Source organism: Haemorhous mexicanus, chromosome Z (assembly GCF_027477595.1).
Source record: "Haemorhous mexicanus isolate bHaeMex1 chromosome Z, bHaeMex1.pri, whole genome shotgun sequence".
NCBI lineage: Eukaryota > Metazoa > Chordata > Aves > Passeriformes > Fringillidae > Haemorhous > Haemorhous mexicanus.
In genome coordinates this window covers 3,317,927-3,336,689 of record NC_082381.1, presented here as the reverse complement: position 1 = coordinate 3,336,689, position 18,763 = coordinate 3,317,927, and the positions used below count along the sequence as shown (strand labels likewise).

The 18,763-nt window shown below is 36.2% G+C and overlaps 1 protein-coding gene across 3 annotated transcripts in view; it reads left to right on the top strand.

Moving 5' to 3' along the window:
- The window catches only part of SMC5 (structural maintenance of chromosomes 5), a 41,425-nt gene that overhangs the window by 5,858 nt on the left and 16,804 nt on the right, over positions 1–18,763 (top strand). For 2 of the 3 annotated variants that reach the window (XM_059836639.1, XM_059836638.1), the window contains exons 5-15: positions 329–463; positions 1,066–1,206; positions 5,093–5,254; positions 9,518–9,589; positions 10,374–10,629; positions 11,802–11,956; positions 14,481–14,594; positions 15,609–15,703; positions 15,934–16,066; positions 16,950–17,123; positions 17,253–17,422. In XM_059836639.1, the coding sequence (XP_059692622.1) occupies positions 329–463; positions 1,066–1,206; positions 5,093–5,254; positions 9,518–9,589; positions 10,374–10,629; positions 11,802–11,956; positions 14,481–14,594; positions 15,609–15,703; positions 15,934–16,066; positions 16,950–17,123; positions 17,253–17,422 (1,607 nt within the window). Of the gene's footprint in view, positions 1–328; positions 464–1,000; positions 1,207–5,092; positions 5,255–9,517; positions 9,590–10,373; positions 10,630–11,801; positions 11,957–14,480; positions 14,595–15,608; positions 15,704–15,933; positions 16,067–16,949; positions 17,124–17,252; positions 17,423–18,763 lie in introns of those variants that run through there. The other variant, XM_059836640.1, reaches the window with a different exon arrangement.

Here is an 18,763-nt window from a genome sequence, read left to right as displayed (position 1 = left end):
TTCAGTATTTCAACAGAAATACTTCCAATAGCCTTGTCTGCCAGCTTTAATAATATCTTCTACGCGGCTTAACTTTTGAGGTAGTCATAGTATTTATACTGCAAAAATTTATACTGCAAGGCTGCTTCAGCATCCTGAGAACATATGCTCTGGAAGGCTTGGTGGCTACTCCATGAGATGTTCCTTAACTATGACAGAGTTATTTAGCTTAGAACTGTAAGTCAGGTGATGTTCTTGACAAGTATGTTTCAGTGTATAAATCCAGTATTACTGTATTGCACTGTTCTAGCTAATCCTATATTTTTTATAACTTCTTAAAATTTTGTAGGACAAGGTTGGAGAATTTACAAAATTGAGTAAGACTGAGTTGCTCGAAGCCACTGAAAAGTCCATTGGTTCTCCAGAAATGTACCAGTTTCATTGCGAACTGAAAAATTTCAGAGAAAAGGAAAGAGAACTAGAGGTAAATATGTTCTTTAGACAGCAGTGAATGTAGGAAAAGTGAAATAAATTTTACCCTGACATATAATAGAATTAGAAAGTGGTATTTATTTACAAAGTCTGTGTTAAGTTGATTTTACCAAATAAAGCTCGTCTTCTCTCAGAACTCATTCACTCGGACACTCACATGCTTGTAAGTATGAAGATGTGTGCAAATGGTCCAGACCCAAAAGATGAGGGATGCCTGTTGTCAAGTACTTCTTTCTTTGGGATTTTTGACTGTCAACAACTTTCCTAGACAGAAATTTTATGTCTTTATAAGTCATTGGCTTATGAACAAGCATGGTCCTTTGCTTTAGGGTTGCTCACTTCCCCAAAAATGAAAAGACAGACAAAAAGGAAAAGGACCAGTGTTCTGGGAACAATGTCTGTCCTTAGCCATACAGGCCATTCTTTTAATCCTTTGTTCTCCTGTTCATATAGTTTTGGACGGTTCCCCTCTAGTTACTGCTGTACTAAAATGTCTCCTCTGATGTTAAATTTCTGCTTTAATGTACAGGTGAGATGTAGACTATTTTCTGGGAACTGTTTAGATACTGTAAAACCCGAAAATATATATTACAGAGCTTGTGCAGAGAAAAAACTGCCTCATTGGAGAAAATGAAACAGAGGGTTGAACGGTACAAGCAAGATGTTGAAAGATACCATGAATGCAAGCGACATGTAGACTTAATAGAGATGCTTGAGAGGAAAAGGCCCTGGGTGGTAAGTTTAATTTCCAATGTTTTTCTCACTTAACCTGTTTTCTGTAAGACTTTGAAATTAGAAATTGGCCAAAAGTTGCTTTAGAAGAAGTGTGACTGGAGTAATTTGAATATCATTGCTTAATGCTTAGTGCAAGCAGACCAGTTCTTTAAATTCTGTTCTTGGTCTAATTGTAATGTTTGCTTACATACCTAGCTGCACAGGTTGCTTCAGAAGTAGTTCAGTCAGTTCCTGCACAGTTAGGAAAGCCAGTAGTGCATGCCAAGAACAGTACTCCTTTTATTCTGTGCAGAGACAGCTGGTTTAAGCTCTAGTAGACAGCTCTACCTGCTTCTTCAGCTGTAACTTTTTTTACTTTTTTTGTTAAAAATTTTTAGATGTTATGTTCCTCTTGATTTTTTAGTTGAAGTTTAGTGTGCATGACAGATGTCGCAGAATTTAAGTTGCCAATCTCAAAAATATTAGCATTTGGACAGAAAAATATTTAAACACATTTGAAAGAACCTTGAGTAAGGAGCAGGTGATTTATATAAATGAAAGTAAGTATTTCTGAGGAGCCCTTTAATACTTCCTTAGTTTAGTGTTGAATGATCAGTCTGTTTAAATGATTCTAAACAGTTCAAACTGATGGAGATTTCAGTTTACTAAAACAATATGTTGTTTGCCTTGTTTTCAAGCTTAGAATTAATTATACTATATATAGAAGTATAGAGTTAATGAAATACAGGTATAGAACTTCCAGAGAACTTGATTTACTACTCGTGAAGAATGCAGAAAACTTACTTTTGCAATTTTGCTTATAACGAAGCCTCACATGGCTATGCAAAGAGCGTTATGGCCTTTGCATCTTGAGCAGCTGGGAACCCCATCACTGCCTTCAAATTATCTTGCTAACAGCAGAGGGATTTAGGAGTAGCAATTTAAATAGATGGATGGTGGTAGGTGTTAAGGAAGTAGGGTATACCTTCTGTGATGTCAGTACTTGCTTAATGGTGCAATTTTTTTTCTTACATGTGTTAGCCTGGTGTTGCCTAAGAAATGTGGACTGATGCTGATCTCTGCTGTAAGATACTTGCTTATACAGAGCTCTAAAGGCTTGCTGGACTCTGGTAGAGGAAGACTAAGCTAATGATTTTATCTGCTGTCAATTAAGTTGCCTTCCATAAATTAGGTAACATTGCTGGTAATTATGTGATGCTTAAGCAAGTTTAGTCAGACTTTGTCTGACTAAACACCTTACTTCCACTGCTGACATCTAGGTTTATATTGCTCAGTATGTTAAAGGCTTTTAGTGGTTGCAGTCAGTTAACTGTAACTTTTTGGCCACTGAATCCATGGAAACAAGTGTGCTTTGACGCTTCTGATTGACAGTACAGAATCAGTAGTGTATACTAGATTCAGGGAAAAGAGAAGAGAACTGGAGGTAAATGGTCACTTTAGAGATGCTGAGAGCAGTGACTGTAGGGAAATTTTAATAAATTTTAACATGAGATCTTTCACGTACTTAATTTACTTTTGAAATCTAAGGACATTGATGTAATTGTTTTACTAGGTAGAGGATATCTGAATTACAGGCTGTAATAAAATTTCACATTCTGTTGCTGTTTTGTGATTTGTTAAACTGTGACAGAATTTTTGGTATTATGTTACATTGCAAAATACCAAGCTCTTTCTAAAAGAAGAATTGTATTGTTCTACAAGAGCATGGGGTGTTTTTGTTGTTTTGACCTAGCACTGTGTTTAGTCCTAAGAATAAATTGGTGGGTTTGTGTTTTAAAGTGAGGTTTACTGAAGTTGAGAAGGTATGGGAGTTTATTCTTCTTTCTGTGGATTAACCAAGCAGAGTAGCTATACCTGAGCTTTCACGTCAGCTGGAAGGCAGATGTATAAACACTGCATGACGTTGTGAAATAGAGAAACAGACAGCCTGGAAATATGATAACTCAAATATTACATTAGACTGTTTTTTAAATTGTAGAGGAAAAGAGGAAGTCTAGTGATGAGCTTTTTCATGTTCTGATCACTGTTAAAGTGCATTTTAATTCTGAAGAATCTACTGCTTTTTGCCTGAGGAACATTTTTTTGTCAAGCGATTTTTTTTTTTTTTTTTCCCCCTAGACGGTGACAACTGCTTCTATATGTGGAGAATTATACACTATTTTCACATATATCTATGTCTAATAAGTTTTTGAACATATACTTTAAGTTCCATAGAATTCCATAGTTCCTGGAATCATGTCATGTAGTTTTGCAAATGTGTTTTGGTCAACTATGTCCATTCTTCTTTTCCTCCCCTCATATTTACAATTAAGAAAAACATTGTTTTAAGATGCAAATATCTCTTGAGAAAGCTGAAATGCTTTGGGAGTTCTGCAGGTCTCTAGTGGAGTGCATAATCACAAGCATCAAAGTTTCTTGAGTACAGATACACAAGATCTCTGTATTTTGGTTAAGTCAGATTTTCTTAAAGTATTAAAAGGATTTGCTGTGTAAAAATCATGTCATGACAGTTCTGTGGAACTTGCTTATACTTTGTATTTGTGGAATCTGAAGTTTAATTTTACATGAGTGCATTTGCTTTAATCTTGAAATAAAATGCCTTATTTAGAACAGAGCTAAATTTTAAGCTTAATCTTTTGGCTAAATGAAAATATAATCCCTTTATCTCTGTAATTTTGTAATAGTGGCTACTGATTGTGCTTCACAGAATTACAGCAGCTTTCATCAAGTACTTTTTGACTTTATGAAAAAGATAACTGTCAAGAAAGACCTTAGATTTTGTAGCCTAGGTTGACTTATCTGGGATTCATCAGGTTAGTTAAGTAACAATGAAAAAATGGTAGCACATAAAGCAATTCACCTGTTAAAAGTAGCTTCCAGGTGGTCTTCATGTAACATTATTATTACTATCACTGTTACTATTGTAATAATAACCTCCAGGGTTTGTAATAAACTAGGCATGTATTCTGAATTAGGTGCAAAGTCAAACAGCCTTCCCTCACTCTGTCCCCCTGCATATATGAATCTACTCTTCTCTCTGGGCCTCTGAACATCTTTTTTTCTCATGAACCCTTCTTAGTCATGGAATGTATTGTTCTCATATGTTGCTTGGTTTGGAGGGGCTGAGGAGAGGTTCTCCTTCTTTTTGTCCTTCCTTTTTTTAATGTTTTTTTCTCTCCAGAGGGTATAACACACAGAGAAAAATCACTAATAATTACTCCTTTAGCTTAAACTGCTTTCTGTACAAAATTCCCATCTTCTTGAAGTGGAGGTTCTTGGTCACCCTACTGCTTACCATCTCTTTTCTCTCATGAATGTGTCTTGAGTTAAACTTCCTAGATAGCAATGGCTTTGGTGTTTTTGGTGTGTGATGGAGTTTTTGTTTCCCAAAAGTATGTTCCACTCTGTCCCCTTGGTTTACTTCAGCAGTGGTTGTTTCTGTAACTTGCTCTAAGGATCTATCCAGCTCGTTTCCTTTTCTTTCTCCCAAAATTCTCTGTGGTTATTTGCTCTTTAGCTTTTAGACTCCTGTGTAAGTAGTCTCAAACTATGAACAGGGAAGGGCTAAGGAGTTTTTTCTCCATGATCCCACATGAACTTGGAGACAAGGTAATTGCAGACAAATTGGTTGTTTCTTCTTCTAGCTGAATTGCATATTATTTAAGAAGTATTAATAATGTTATGTTTAATATTATACTTAATAATCCCTACAACTCTTTGTCATTGGAACTAGTAACAGTATTAATTACATAGTTGCTCTAATACTAGTTTCTGAAAGAGATATTTTTCTAAAACTCATGAGTAGTTAAATAAAATCTTTGGACCGTATAAAACACTGCAATAGAATACGGCAGTTTTTTATTGTTTTACTTTCAACTCCACCAAGGAATATGAAAATGTTCGTGAACAGCATGAAGAAGTGAAACAGTGCCGAAACCAAGTTAAGAAAGAACTGAAGTCTCTGAGAGAAGTGCAGGCCCCATGGACAAGAAAAATCCAAGAAGCTGAAGAAAATTTAAACAATCTGGATATGAAAACCAGAGATAATGTAGGTATTGAAGTTCTTGTTTAACATAGGTAATATTTCAGGTGCTCTGGTTTTGCTTTGTAAAATGTGAAGTAATAACCTCTTTTTTCCTAGTGTGGCATAATGATGTTTCAGCACAAATTTTCCTGAAGCACCTGTGCCCTTGGTTCTCAGTACCTTTTCTGTCTGTTCAAGTAATATGTTCCTTAGTAAACCTGTAGTAGTAGTTCTTCAGTCTGGTCTTGGTTTTGTTAAAGCAAATCTTAAAATTTCTCTTCATTGTACATTAAAAATCTGCTGGGGTATAATGTTAATAGCTTCCCCAAGTTAAGTACTTCCATTAAATTAGATGCCTGTTTTCATCTGTTCTGTGGTTTGGGTTTGTGGGATGCTCACTCCTCTTATCTTCTTGAAATGTGGTTTATTTAAGGTAAATTACAACTTTACTGGCCTAAAAGCATTCCTCTAATATTGAACATAATTGCATAAGTAGGATTTGATTTTTTGATTAGACAGTAATCTTCCATGCGTTGTGAATATTTTTATGCATAAGAGAATTTAATGGTAAACCTACTTATATGTTACAGTTTATGTAAGTTTTTTGAATAGCACTCTTCCTGGTTTTATGGAAAAATATTATTTCCATATGAAAAATAAGAGTACTGTAATTTCCTGCAGGATTTTGACTAGTATTTACTATTCAGACTGCAGAAGTCATTGTGTGTGTAAGCTGCACAAATTTGTAGTGTATAACCAAAGTTAAATGATCACATGAGAATGTTTGTTTGCTGCAGTGAGTTTTGTTTGAAGGTAAGTGACCTGCTCAGAAGAGTTGATGTGGAGACATGTGACACCTGTAAAGCACTGCTGTGTTGAAGCATTTTGTTGAATGGGGGTCTGAAACTTCAGTGGCATTTACTACACTGTGAGTTAATAAACTAGTTATGTGCTTCCTCAAAAAAAAAAAAAAACCCATCCAAAACACATGCCCTTGCCCCAAACAAAAAACAAACCCAAAACCAGATGAGAAAGACCAGACAAAAAACTCCTACTGATTGTTGTTCACAATATTGTTGTTTTTGTTGTGATAAACACTACACCAACATTAGGAAGTACTCAAGTACCTCATATTATAAGAAAATTCTTTGGTGAAAGTATTTAGGTTTTGTGTCCTACAGTATTGCAAGAGTTTATTATGCTGTGAAGCAAAATACCTCAGTGTTCCAAAATGTTGCAGTCTTACTGCTGTTGCCTTTTTTTTTTTTGTCTGGTTGGGCTTTTTGTTTTGAAGGTTTTTGTTGTTTAAAGGTAAGTGTACTTTGTTAGAGAAAGGTTAACATCTGGAAAATTAAAGTTGATTTTCATAATACAAGAATTCCTTCATGCTTGTGAATTGCTAAATTTTGTTCTCACTGCTTGGTCTTATCATGTTAGGTTTTACTTGTATGTATTAAGCTACTGGTTTTTTTTTTAAACTGGGAGCAGTTCTGCTTAATCATTGGTAGCACTGTCCTTGGAAGTGTTGGGCTGTTTTCATATAAAAGTAATCTTTCTTGTTAAAGGTTGTACTTTGTTTCTATGACATGATCATTTTAGTTTTAACTTGCAGGGAGCTTGCTCAGCGTAGGCACTTCCTATAAAACAGTAGAAGAAAGCCTGAGAGAATGTTCGAGATGATTCATTGATACTCTTCAGTCAGCATATTTTTCTTTTCAATCTAAACTTGTCGAGTAAAGCTTTCATGTACTGTATAATCAAAAGGTTAACTTTCTGCTAATTAATTATTTATTCAATTAATAAATTAAATAATTTATGTCTGGCAGTTGGATTAGGTACATTTGTTCTACAGTATTCCAGCAGCCAAAAATACAGGAAGAAGAAGAGGATAAATTGGAAATAAGTAATTTGTAGAAGACTTACTGAGATACTCTAATATGGCTTTCCAGTGATGAGTTACAATTTTGTATTTTATTCATAACTAATACTATTCTGTATATAGTATTATACTAAGACACTTCCAAACCTGTTTTTTCTGGTGTTAAATGATATGGTCAGGTCTAAATTGAATGATAATTTTTTTGTCTCTAGCTTAGAGTCCAGAATTGCTGAAAAAGACGTTAGGCAATGTATTATATGTGTCGTTATGGCATTAGCTATTTGCAAGATACCAGGCAAGTTAAGAAGATCTGAGAGATGTATTGCTGCTTTCTGAACTTACATGATAGTACCTTTTTTTCAGCTGCTGAAATGGATTTCCCTCACACATAATTTGAGAGTTGGGCTGTTGAAATGTCCTTGGAAAGGAGAATCAGTGTTGGTTGCATTGTCAGGAGATAGTTTTGATGTAGTATGAAAGCGCAAGACTTAAGTAGCTTAAAATGGCTTAAGCTGCTGTGTCGTGATTAGTTCCTCACCTTTTCAGAGACTGCTTGAATTTTTTGTAACTTACTATTCTGTCTTTGTAAAAAGGCAGGCATTTGGCAAGAATTTCACAGGTAAATATTGTGTAAGCCAGGAAGAGTTGATTAGTTTCAATTTAGCATTAAGGAAAAGCAGTTTAATATTTAAGTCTGCTCTATTCTGGATATGCAGACCTGTAGGGAATATAATTCTCTTCAGATCCTTTGCTCCAGGCTTATATCCATTATCAAATGACTTTAATTCTGACTGCTTCTTGAGATCTTTCTCTTGACATGAGGATATATACGTGAGAGCAGAAATAACCCATCTTCATTTTGTCTTTCTTGAAGTTTGTTGGCAAAAAGCCCTGTATGGAGTTGTAGTTTTGTCTGGAAGGAGCTGAACAGCAAGGAAAGGTGGAGTAAATCTGGGAATTATATTAATGAATATATCCAGACATGGCATGACTTTTTCTCCTCTCTTTCTCTTAAAACCCTTTCAATTTCTGGATTAGAATAAAAATTTTTAGTAACACTTGGTGTTTTGAGTGGTATCATGTAGAATGTGGAAAAAAGAAATGGACCCATTTTAGAGGAAAAGTTTGAAATGGTGTGTTTTCAGAACAGTTTCTTCATGCTCTTTAAAGGCATTTGAACAGAGTTAACTATGTAATGCACTTTTTTAGCAATATTTAATGGCATAAAGCAATCTTTTTGGTTGTACAATGAAAATCATAAAGACAGTTCTTGTTGTTTGTCTGTTCTGTAGGTAGGTCTATCTAGAAACATATAACTGAAAATACAAGGTAAATAAAAAACAGAATCAGTTCTTCATAGCAGTCAACTGCAAGACCCAGATTTATTTCTTCTGTGTTTGCTTTATGCAAACTGTCTGCATGAGTCTTAAAATTTTGGGGATTTTTTGAGGTTGGGATAGGGAAAAAATTCTGCATAGTTTTATTTTCTCCTTTTTTGATGCATGTTAATGTTTTCAGTATGACTTTTCGTAGGAAGACGTTTCTTCTGCTGAGAGTGCTGTGTTGGTTTCCATGTCTGCGCTGGAATTTTCTTGCAGTCTTTCCATCCTTCTGTAGTGTTCTAGTATTCTTTTCACAGTGCTTCAGCCTTGAGGGTTTAGGGAAGGAGGAATTCAGTTTTCAGAGAAAGGATAGTGTACTTCCTCTGTGTTCAGACCTCAGCTGTGTGAGTGCCTGGGCGACTTGACCTAATAAAACATGCTCTGAGAAAGGATGGGACTGCATGATGCCAAGAAATTCCTTCCAACCTATATTGTTCGTCCGCACTATAGAAGCTGAGGATAGAGAAGGAGCAGAGACATGGATGACAGCACATGAGCCAAAAAGTTGTCAAGCTCAGTTGTGTAATATCTAGCTCTAGCACAATGCATTTCAGAGGTAGGATGACTTCAACAAACCCTGGTTTGGCCATCCTGTGCCTAGGAGCTTAAGCCTTGCTCGCTCTTTAGTATCACCTTTCTTTGCAAAATTGCTTTGGAGAGAGAGGCAAGAACATTTTATAACTGTAGGCATCTGAATGTAACATTTGTATTAAATCAAGGATGGAGGTATTTTAATTTCAGATTAGGAGCTTTTTCTGTGTGTCATGCCAGAATATGCAGACCTATGGCTGGATGGTTGTGAACAGTACAGTACGAATGCTGTTATGCAAGTCTTCAAAATTGCTGAAATTATACATGTTACAGATACAGTTAAGAATAAGAAATGGGTGAGGATGGCTTTGTCAGTAGTAAAATGGGGAGTAAATACTTAGTTATGCATATACAAGATGTTATTCAAAATCTGACTACTTTTTACAAATATAACTGAATTTATGACTGTAAATTTAAATATCTTGCTGTATGCAGACTGCTGAAATCAGAAATATTTCCCAGAAATGTAAAGAGAAACAAGATGCTTTGGAGATGAAAGATAAACAGGTAAGAGTCTTGCTGACTTTTCTTGGTGTTCGTTTTTGGGTTTTTTGTCTGCTCTTCTGTTGGCAGAGTAGCAAATATCTATGAAGATGCTGCATGTGCTTGCACTCTTCACTCCGTCCAGTACACAATGTATCTTTAAACTCTGTCAGTCAAACAGGAATTACTATGAGAGAGGTGTATACTGCATATACACCTACTAAAATAGACAGTATGTTTTGTATATATTGATAGAGACATAAACACATGCTGTTTGTGATAGGCTTTCCTTCAAAAGCTACAGACCCTATAGTGTGGGAGGCTGGGGTTACTGCTTTTGAGGATATACATCTTGCGTCTTGTAAAAGAAACATCCTTGCAAGGATGTGAAACAGTCTCCTCTAAGCATTTGGTCAAGAAATATATAGTAAATGAAATGTATAAGGATGCAGAGTCAAAACTTGCAAGTTGTGTTTGGGCTATACATTTACTTAATCATAGACTAAACTTCAGATGTATTATGCAACTGTTAATCAGTTTATTAACCTTTAAAGTTCTGCTTTTGTGAAAATGGTGGAACTTCAGAAATTGATTTATAGGCTTGATGTGTATTTTTGCTTACGATCTTCAACTGCCATAGTGCTATTGGAACTGTATCATAGTGCTGTTGGAACTGTAACATAGGCTCTTTGAGTTTGGGTGCATGGTTATGTCAGCATTTAATAGCAGTTTCACAGGTATCCTCGGTATTTGTTGTAGGTTCTGTATACCAAACTCATTTCTTGTTGGAAATATTCCAAATTTTTAGATTGAAGAAATTAATCAAGCATTCAGAATGAAAAAAGATGAAGAAACAAACAGGCAGAAGAAAATACACCAAACTCAAAAAATAATAGAAGAGTGGCAGAATGAGCTAAATACAATGGCAGTCTGTGAGAATCTTCAGCCACAAATTGATGCTGTTAATACTGAGCTGAAAAAATTACAAGACGAGAAGGCAAATATTGATAATGATGTCAGTGATCTAAGAGCAGAAAAAAACAACCAAGAGCGGGAAGAGAAAAGTAAGTTACTTACGGTTTTTCTTTGTCAATTTATTTTATTATTTTAATGAATCTGCTTGTACAGAATCTCCTTGTCTTGCTGTAGTGAAATAATTCAAGGTGTTTACTTCAAGCCTTGAAGTTGGCTTACATGTATAGCAGTCCTGTTTCTTGTTAACAGCTTTATTAAAAGTAACAACTACTTTCAAATTTGAACAAGAAGATGGAAAATTAACAGTTGACCTTAAAACTATCCTTCAAAGAATTAGTATTTCTGATATCTGGGTAAGGGGACTCCTTTGGCAGTTTGGAGGCTTGGGGGATTTTTTGGTTAAAAAGGAAGGTCTGTAATTAGCAGGTTGTGAAAAGCAATCCCAAACCTGATGGAGAAAGCAGTTTGCTTTGAAGAGGCAGTATTTTAGCTACTTCATATATTATATGTAGTATATTAGCTGCTGATGCTGCAATTGTCCTTCTTAGGTTAATTTTAGGGAACCTTAATTCCAGGTTTTCTTACATTATTCTGGGATTTGCAATTAGTCCTTTCTAAAAAATGAAATTAAATTTAAAAACTGAACCTTGACAGGTGGTGAGGGTGTTGTATGCATATTCCTCAGTGAATGTTGCTCATTTGCACATACCTGTCTGGCAGTCCAAGAATCATAGAATCCAAGAAGAAACTGAGGTAGGGAGTCCAGGTGACCTGAGGAAGGAGACTATATTTTATCTTGAGTAGCACAAAATTCTCAGGTTTTGATCTCTATCTCTTCTGAATAGCAGATGCTTTAATATACAGTCTCTTGTCACACATTTTGGTTTTTGCCAGCATGAAGTAACACAGATACTTCACATTACTAGTCCTGCTGTCTCTTTCCTCTGGGAATGTTTCTGTTTTTGAGTTCAAAGTCTTGAAAAAACATACTTTCAGGGCAAAATTCCTGTATTTTTACCGTGCTTACCATATTTTGTTATTCTTTGGATAAGTTTTTAAATTTATTTTAGATTTTAAGCTTTTATATTTTTTAAGATTTCTTCAGAAGTAGCAGCATCTCAATTCTGGAAAGAAAAACTTAGTTTTTGCCATTTACTAACAACCTTAGTTTCGGAGGAGTGTAGTCACTAGATACCAGAAAATGCTCATTATAATGTGTACTTGCTGTGGACTCTGTTTAAGAAAATACCTTAAATTACAGGAATAATTGATCGCCTTGGACAACTTAATAATATAATGCATATGAAGGAAGAGAACCTTAAAATGAGATTCCGAGACACGCACTCTGCTCTTATGTGGCTAAGAAACAACAAAGACAAGTTTAAAAAACAAACTTGTGAACCCATGATGCTTGAAGTAAGAAGATTTACTGGCATACCACTCTATTACGGTTAGATTATGTATGTCTTGCAAGGCTTCGAGAATGACTGGAAAACTTCTGACGCATCTTGGAATGTACTGCCAAGTACATGCAGGATATTCATAATTAGAATTCCATAGGCAATGTAGTAATTGAATAAGGTGGGATGCTCCTTTCCTCCACAAGAAGATGCCTGTTACAGGCTTCCTCTGTGGTGCAACCGGTTATTATCCAGTCTTACTTCTTTAGTAGTTCTTAGTTGCTGCTTAAAAAAGCAGTGGTAGTTGGCAATTGAGTATCTCCCCTTACAGAATAGCCTGGTCAGCTGTGGTTACTTCCTCTGTGATCTCTGAGTGGTTTTTTTGTTTGCTCTACCCAGCCGTCTAGTGACACAGAAATCAGTTGCTAGTTTTGTTTTGTGTTTTGGTTTGGTTTGATAGCTGCTGTGTGATCTAGAAATAGCAGGGCTAAGTTTTCAAACAGGATATTACTTTTTTAGTGCATTGCACCTCTTGAAGTATATGCTCCATATAATGTGAAGAGGATGATCTCCAGTTGCACTTCTTTTCAGAATTACGAACTTACTAATTTAAATTATAGCAATATATTATTAAGTATATTAGAATATTTATAAGAAAGAATTTTACAAATTCTTACACTTGGTACATATACTAGGACTGTTCAAAATTAACTTTTGTTTAGAATAGAATCCCAGGTTTTTCTTGTTATAGACAGAACTTTGAATTCTCCCTGAAAGACCACATCAAGATAATTCTATACATGCTTCAATAAGAACATCTTTACTTTTACTTATGGCCTCATTAACCTCTGTGACATCAATTGATGTGTGGATTTGTTTTCTCTGTGTTGAGATGTAACCCCAGCCATTAGTCAAGCCCCAGGCACCTACTCACTCACTGCCCCATGTGCAGAATTGGGTAGAGAATCAGAAGAGTAAAAGCTTAGACAGCTTATGGTGTGAGATAAAGACAATTTAATAGGAAAGCAAAAGCTATGCACATGAGGAAAGCAAAACAAGGAATTAAGTCACCATTTCCATGGATGGACAGTTGTTCTGTCTCCAGGAGAGCTGGGCTCTATCGTATGTAGCAGTGACTTGGTGTCTTGGTTTTGGCCAAGGACAGGGTTAAATTTTGGTGATGTTTGAGAGGATGTGTGGCTGAGAGGGTGTGGCCAGACCCTAATTTGTTCCTAATTTGTTCCTAATCTGCACCTCTTTGCAGGGTGAGTGGGGGAAAAGGTCTCTTGCTTTTGAGAATGGCATCCCTTTCAGATTGGGAGAAGTCACAGTGGAGTGGGCAGTCAGCATTTGTTCGGAGTCTAAATTGTTAGTCTTACCCCTTTTATTATTAAAATTGTTCCAGTTACTGGTCGCTCTCTTATCTTATTGCTCTTTCCAATAAATTATTCTTATGTTAACCCATGATTTTTACCTTTTTTGCCTCCAGTTTTCAACTCCATCCTGCTGGAGCAGGAGGCAGGGAGGGGACAATGGGAGCAAGCAGTGACATGGTTTTAGTGGGCCTTCTAAATTGAAGAACACCATTCCGAAACTATGACTTTTGGGAAGGCATCACTCCAAGTGTACCCCCTTCCTTCTCCTTTCTCTCACATTCTGTACTGAGGATGATGACCCTTTGGTCAGTTTGGGTCACCTGTGTGGCTCTGTTTCTTCCCAGTCTCCATGCGTCCCTACCCTAGCACTGTGGCAGCACAAAGAGTAGAAGAGGCCTTGTGCTCAGAAATAACAACCCAGTTTGTATAATGAACCCTCTGTTCAGCACAATACACAAAACACAGCCCCATACTGGCCACTGTGGAGAAAATTACCCTACCTCAGCCCAAACCAGTGCACTTTGGTATCATGTAAATTAGTCTCGTGTACTTAAAAAGTCCAGCTTTCAAATTGCTGTTAACTGTACCCAGCCTTTAGCCAATTTGAGATTATTAAATTGTGTAGTTCTGTGTAATTTTGCCTTTGTGTTTCATGTATAGTGTTGTAATGTTTAATTACTAGTGAAAGTTAACTGAAAAACACAAACATTAACATTTCATTCCGATTTTGAAAGCATTGTCCTTTTTAAGTATGTGGGCCTTTTTTCTTAGGAATTCATATGCACTTCAGCTTAAGGAGTATGGTGTTTTCTGTTGCTAATTGAATAACCCTTTCTGGTGCCATTAAACATAAGACGGGGTTGGTTTCAATTGTAAGGTCAGGATGGAGTGGGAGAGGTGGTATGGTGAGACATGGTGATAACTCCAGGAGTGCTGAAAAAGGATATGGATGGCTAAAAATTAAGCACAGTGATCTGTGACTTACCGTAGGTTTCCTCCCAAGAGAATTGGTTGCAAAAAAGGCAAAAAATATATATTTTTGAAGACATAGTTCTTGTTTTCATTAAATATACATGTGGATATCGTCTTGATTATTAGAAGTGTTTTTTGGGGGTGTTAAGTTGAATTGTGTTAAATCACTTGCTCATTACCTTTCTTTATTAGATCAATATGAAAGACAGTAGACTTGCAAAGTATGTTGAAAATCACATTTCATCCAATGACATGAGGGCTTTCGTTTTTGAATGTCAAGAAGATATGGAGACATTTCTGGTGGAGGCAAGTTGACACCAATTTTAAAACTTTATTAAGTACTGAATTAGGAACCCTGAACTTGGGAGTCTACCGAGTAAATCTGTATGGTAATGATAGATATATATATCATAACAAGTAGATAATGTGAACTGTTCAAAGATTTTCTTCTGAATTAAGGTTTCCTTAAACCTTAGACTAACTGGATGCATGTAGGAATGTTAGAAGATGTGGTTTTCTTAGATTGTCTTCCTCCTTTCTTCCATCCTTGAGGCAATAATCACTTAAGTAGAAAATACTGTGTACAAGAAAATGGCTACAGCATAAATCTACAAATTTAGTACCAAAATTTTCCACTGCCCTTTGAATAAAGAGGCAGGAAGCATCTTTTGTGACATGCAGTGGTCTAAGCAGCAAATTAAGCTTGTTTTTTCATAATTCTGCTGTCTCCTGAAACAGTGAGAAGGTTGTTACTTTTGAAAGTCAGGCAGATGATGCAAGAGGAAAAAACCAGAAGATACGGTATTAAACTGTCACAATGTTTCCCAACTACTGTCAACGCAGTGACAAACTGTCCTGCGTTTTTTGAAGACTCATCCATTCTTCATGGAAGCTAACCACTTTTTTATACCTGAACAGTAGTGGTACTTTTCAGGTATAAAATCCTGAAGCCCCCTGAAGCCTATAAGCCCTCTGAAGTTCTGGGAGCTTATCTTGCTTGTGTGGTTGTGGAGCTCGGTTCAAGGCTGCTTTAACCAGCTCAACTGATCTTCACTTATATGATTAGCTCTTTAGACTGAGCACTTGGCTCTGGATTTCTTTGATTGTTTTTATTTTCTCTAGCATATAGTGTTTTCAGGGATGTTAGTAGAGTTTGCTTTTAGAGAACTTGGTTATTTCTGAGCCAGAGTAAATTTGCAAGTTCTTTCAGAGGTCATCAGTTGGAAATAATTCTAACTCTGAATCAGTAATTAATATTTTATTTGCACATTGTGTATTTTTCTGGTCTTTACCAAATAATCTAATATAATCTTAATATAGGTGCGTGATCGTCAGAAACTAAGAGTGAATGCTGTATGTGCACCTGCTGAATCATGTGCTGAAAATTTACCTTCAATACCTATTGAAGAATTACAGTATGTATCTGATTGTGTTTTAAAATAGTTTTAATGTTTAAGTAGTTTTTTGTTTAATAGTTTAAAATGCAGGTTTATTTTGTTGCTATATATTGGAATTTTTTATGCAAATCAAATTATCACCAGTTTAGTTCTGTGTTAGTGGGACTTCTTTCTGACCCTTCAGTAACTTCAGCTTGCTTACCTGCTGAATTTGATTTGTGATGCTTGCTTTTTTATCTCTTCTTCAGCCGATATGGATTTTATTCATATTTACGAGAGTTGTTTGATGCTCCTTCTCCCGTGATGAATTACCTATGTTATCAGTACCGTATTCATGATGTTCCTGTGGGAACACAGAAGACCAGAGACATGATTGAAAGGGTAAAGTATAGAAGAAGCCCATATGAAGAAGCATAAATGCACCTGTGGTGTGGAGTTTTATTTTGGAAGTTGTTTGGCAAGTAAATATGGAGAATGCAAAAAATTGCTTTAGCAATTTTATTTACCCTTTTTGATTGCCTTGTAGAAGTGGGAACACTTCATTATGGGCTAACATATTGCAAGACATTTCAACAAATTCAAGCCACCTAATTATTCACTAAATGTAATAGAATATAGCTGATGCTGCATATATAAACTGAGCAACATTTTTAGTCAAATGTAACTTATCCTGTGGAGGCTTTTTGCTGTTTCTGGTTTAGTGGACATTTTTTTCCCTTTAGGTATCTTGAGTTATGGTAAATCTTTGGTTATTTATGCTATTCTTTTTAATATGAAGCTTTTAAAACTAGCAGCTCTGGTATTTTTATACCTTCTTTTTTCCTACAGATGCATTTGCTTGAATAATACATTACAGCTCACTTTATGGTTTCATCTATTAATTCTTTAGTACTTTGTGTCTTTATTACACAGGATACAGGTGCAACATATTACATACTTGAAGTGAATACAATCCTTGTTTACTATACAGTACCAATCCTAACAAATTTTTTTTGGTGTCTGTAATATCTTGACAGTCAGACTTGTTTAATTAGTTATGGTAATATACTCCAACAGTATCTCAACAGTTTTTTGCTTACCAGTCTGAATTACAAGTGTAATGCTGCATTAAACTTAACCTCCTTTTGCAAAGGTTGTTAATAAGTAGGACCTGCATAAGCTGAAGTTTTTTTACTGTGTTTATCAATCACACTTTTTCCTTGTTCTGAAAAGTAAGGCCTTAAGTAATGCTTTTGTCAGATTAATATTTTTCTGTATTTCTTAGATCATACAGGAAACCAGTCTGAGGCAAATTTATACAGCGGAAGAAAGATATATTATTAAAGTATCTTCTTACACAAAACAAACCATCTCTAGTAATACTTGCTTGAAGGAGGCACAGTATCTCACTAGTTCAGTGGATACAGAGGAAAGAGGACAGTTGGAAAACCAGCGACAGGTACCAATGTATTTCTCTAACTGTGTACATTGTGAACTTTTAGCCGTTTTGTCATGCATTAAGCAGAGCCTGCATATGTTAGTATGGCATGCAGTAAGAATGCTAGTGGTGCGTGTTCTTTTGTTTTAGGACATCAGTAATACGTTAAAGTCATTGGATGCACGTTTGACTGCACTGTTCGAGAGACAGAAACTTCTGGATCACAAGGACAATAAACTCAGGCAAGAGAAGAAGGCGCTTTTAGAGAGAGGAAACCGGAGGAGGCAGTTGGAATCGAAAATTGGTGTGAAGTATGATAGGTAGGAAACAAACTATGTTATCTATGAAAAAATCTATAATATCTATGTTACCATTTTAAAAGCAGAGATATTTTTGTTTTCTCTTACTGCAGCGTGCTTTCATCCTTAAAAAGTAACCAGTATTTGAGCATTAAATACAGGTGATAATCAAGGAAGGTGTTTAGAAATTACGACAGTATCTGAGACAACATATATCAATATTCCAGATGATTTTCTGTAGTAAAATAATAGGATTCCAGTTAAATATCACTGCATGTATTTACTCAAATATTAAGTTAATGTTCTAACTTTGTAGCGCATGTCTAGGTAATGCCGTAATGTGCATAAATGGTACTAAGCAAGCATGTCAGGGATTGAGTAAGGCCCCGGTTGTCCATAGTATCATTCATTACATATCTTTTGTTTTTGTGGGCCTCTGCAATTAGTTTTTCTGTTACCGTTTGTCATGAGGCAGAGTCAGGGCATGTTTCAACAGGTATTTAATTTAAGCGCACACTCCCAGTAGGCAGTGTAGACAACATTAACATCCAGTCTGGACCTTTCTTGTTTTAACCTAGGAGCAATGTTTTCAATTCTGCTGTGTACCTCATAAGAGAACTTTTTCCCATCCTGTCAGTGGTTTCTGTTGTGGAAAGATATAGGGCTGTTATTAGTCTCTTGACCGTGAACAAACAGATCACCCTCATCCTGTGCTGTAGAGTGTGTGCTGTAATCCCTGACCATCTTGATTGCTCTCTGGGTTTGTACCAAGTTGAGGTTTGGCACAGTGGTCCAAATGGTGTGCAATGCTGAACAAAGAGGAAAAATCACTTATCTTGCCTGTGCTTCTACTCATACAGCCTGGTTTGCTGCCAGGGTGCACTGCTTGCTTATGCACAGCTCATTGTCCACAAGTGCTTCAGGTTCTTTGTAGAGCTTTGCTGCAGCCGGTCTGTCCTGAGCCTGAGCCTGTATTACTGCCAGACCCACTGTCTTTTCAGGACAGGACTCTGTATTTGTGTTTGTGTTGAATCTCACAAATCTTCTGTCAACCGCTTCCCCAGCTCCAGTAGACCTCTGTGAACTGCAGGCCTATTGCTCCCTCCCAGTTCAGAGTCTAAAAACCTAACAACAGGGCCCTCTCTTTGCTCTTCCATGTCACTGGCAGGAGTCCTAAACAGGACAGGATCCAGAACATAATCCTTGGTACTGACTTCTGGGCAAGATAAAACAAACCAAGAGTCACCATAGAACCACATTTTTTTACCTATTTACTCTTTAATTATTCCAGACTGTGGTCTTGAAATTCAGATGCATGAATGGTGCGGGACACAGCACTCAAAAAATTAGAAATTAGTCTGA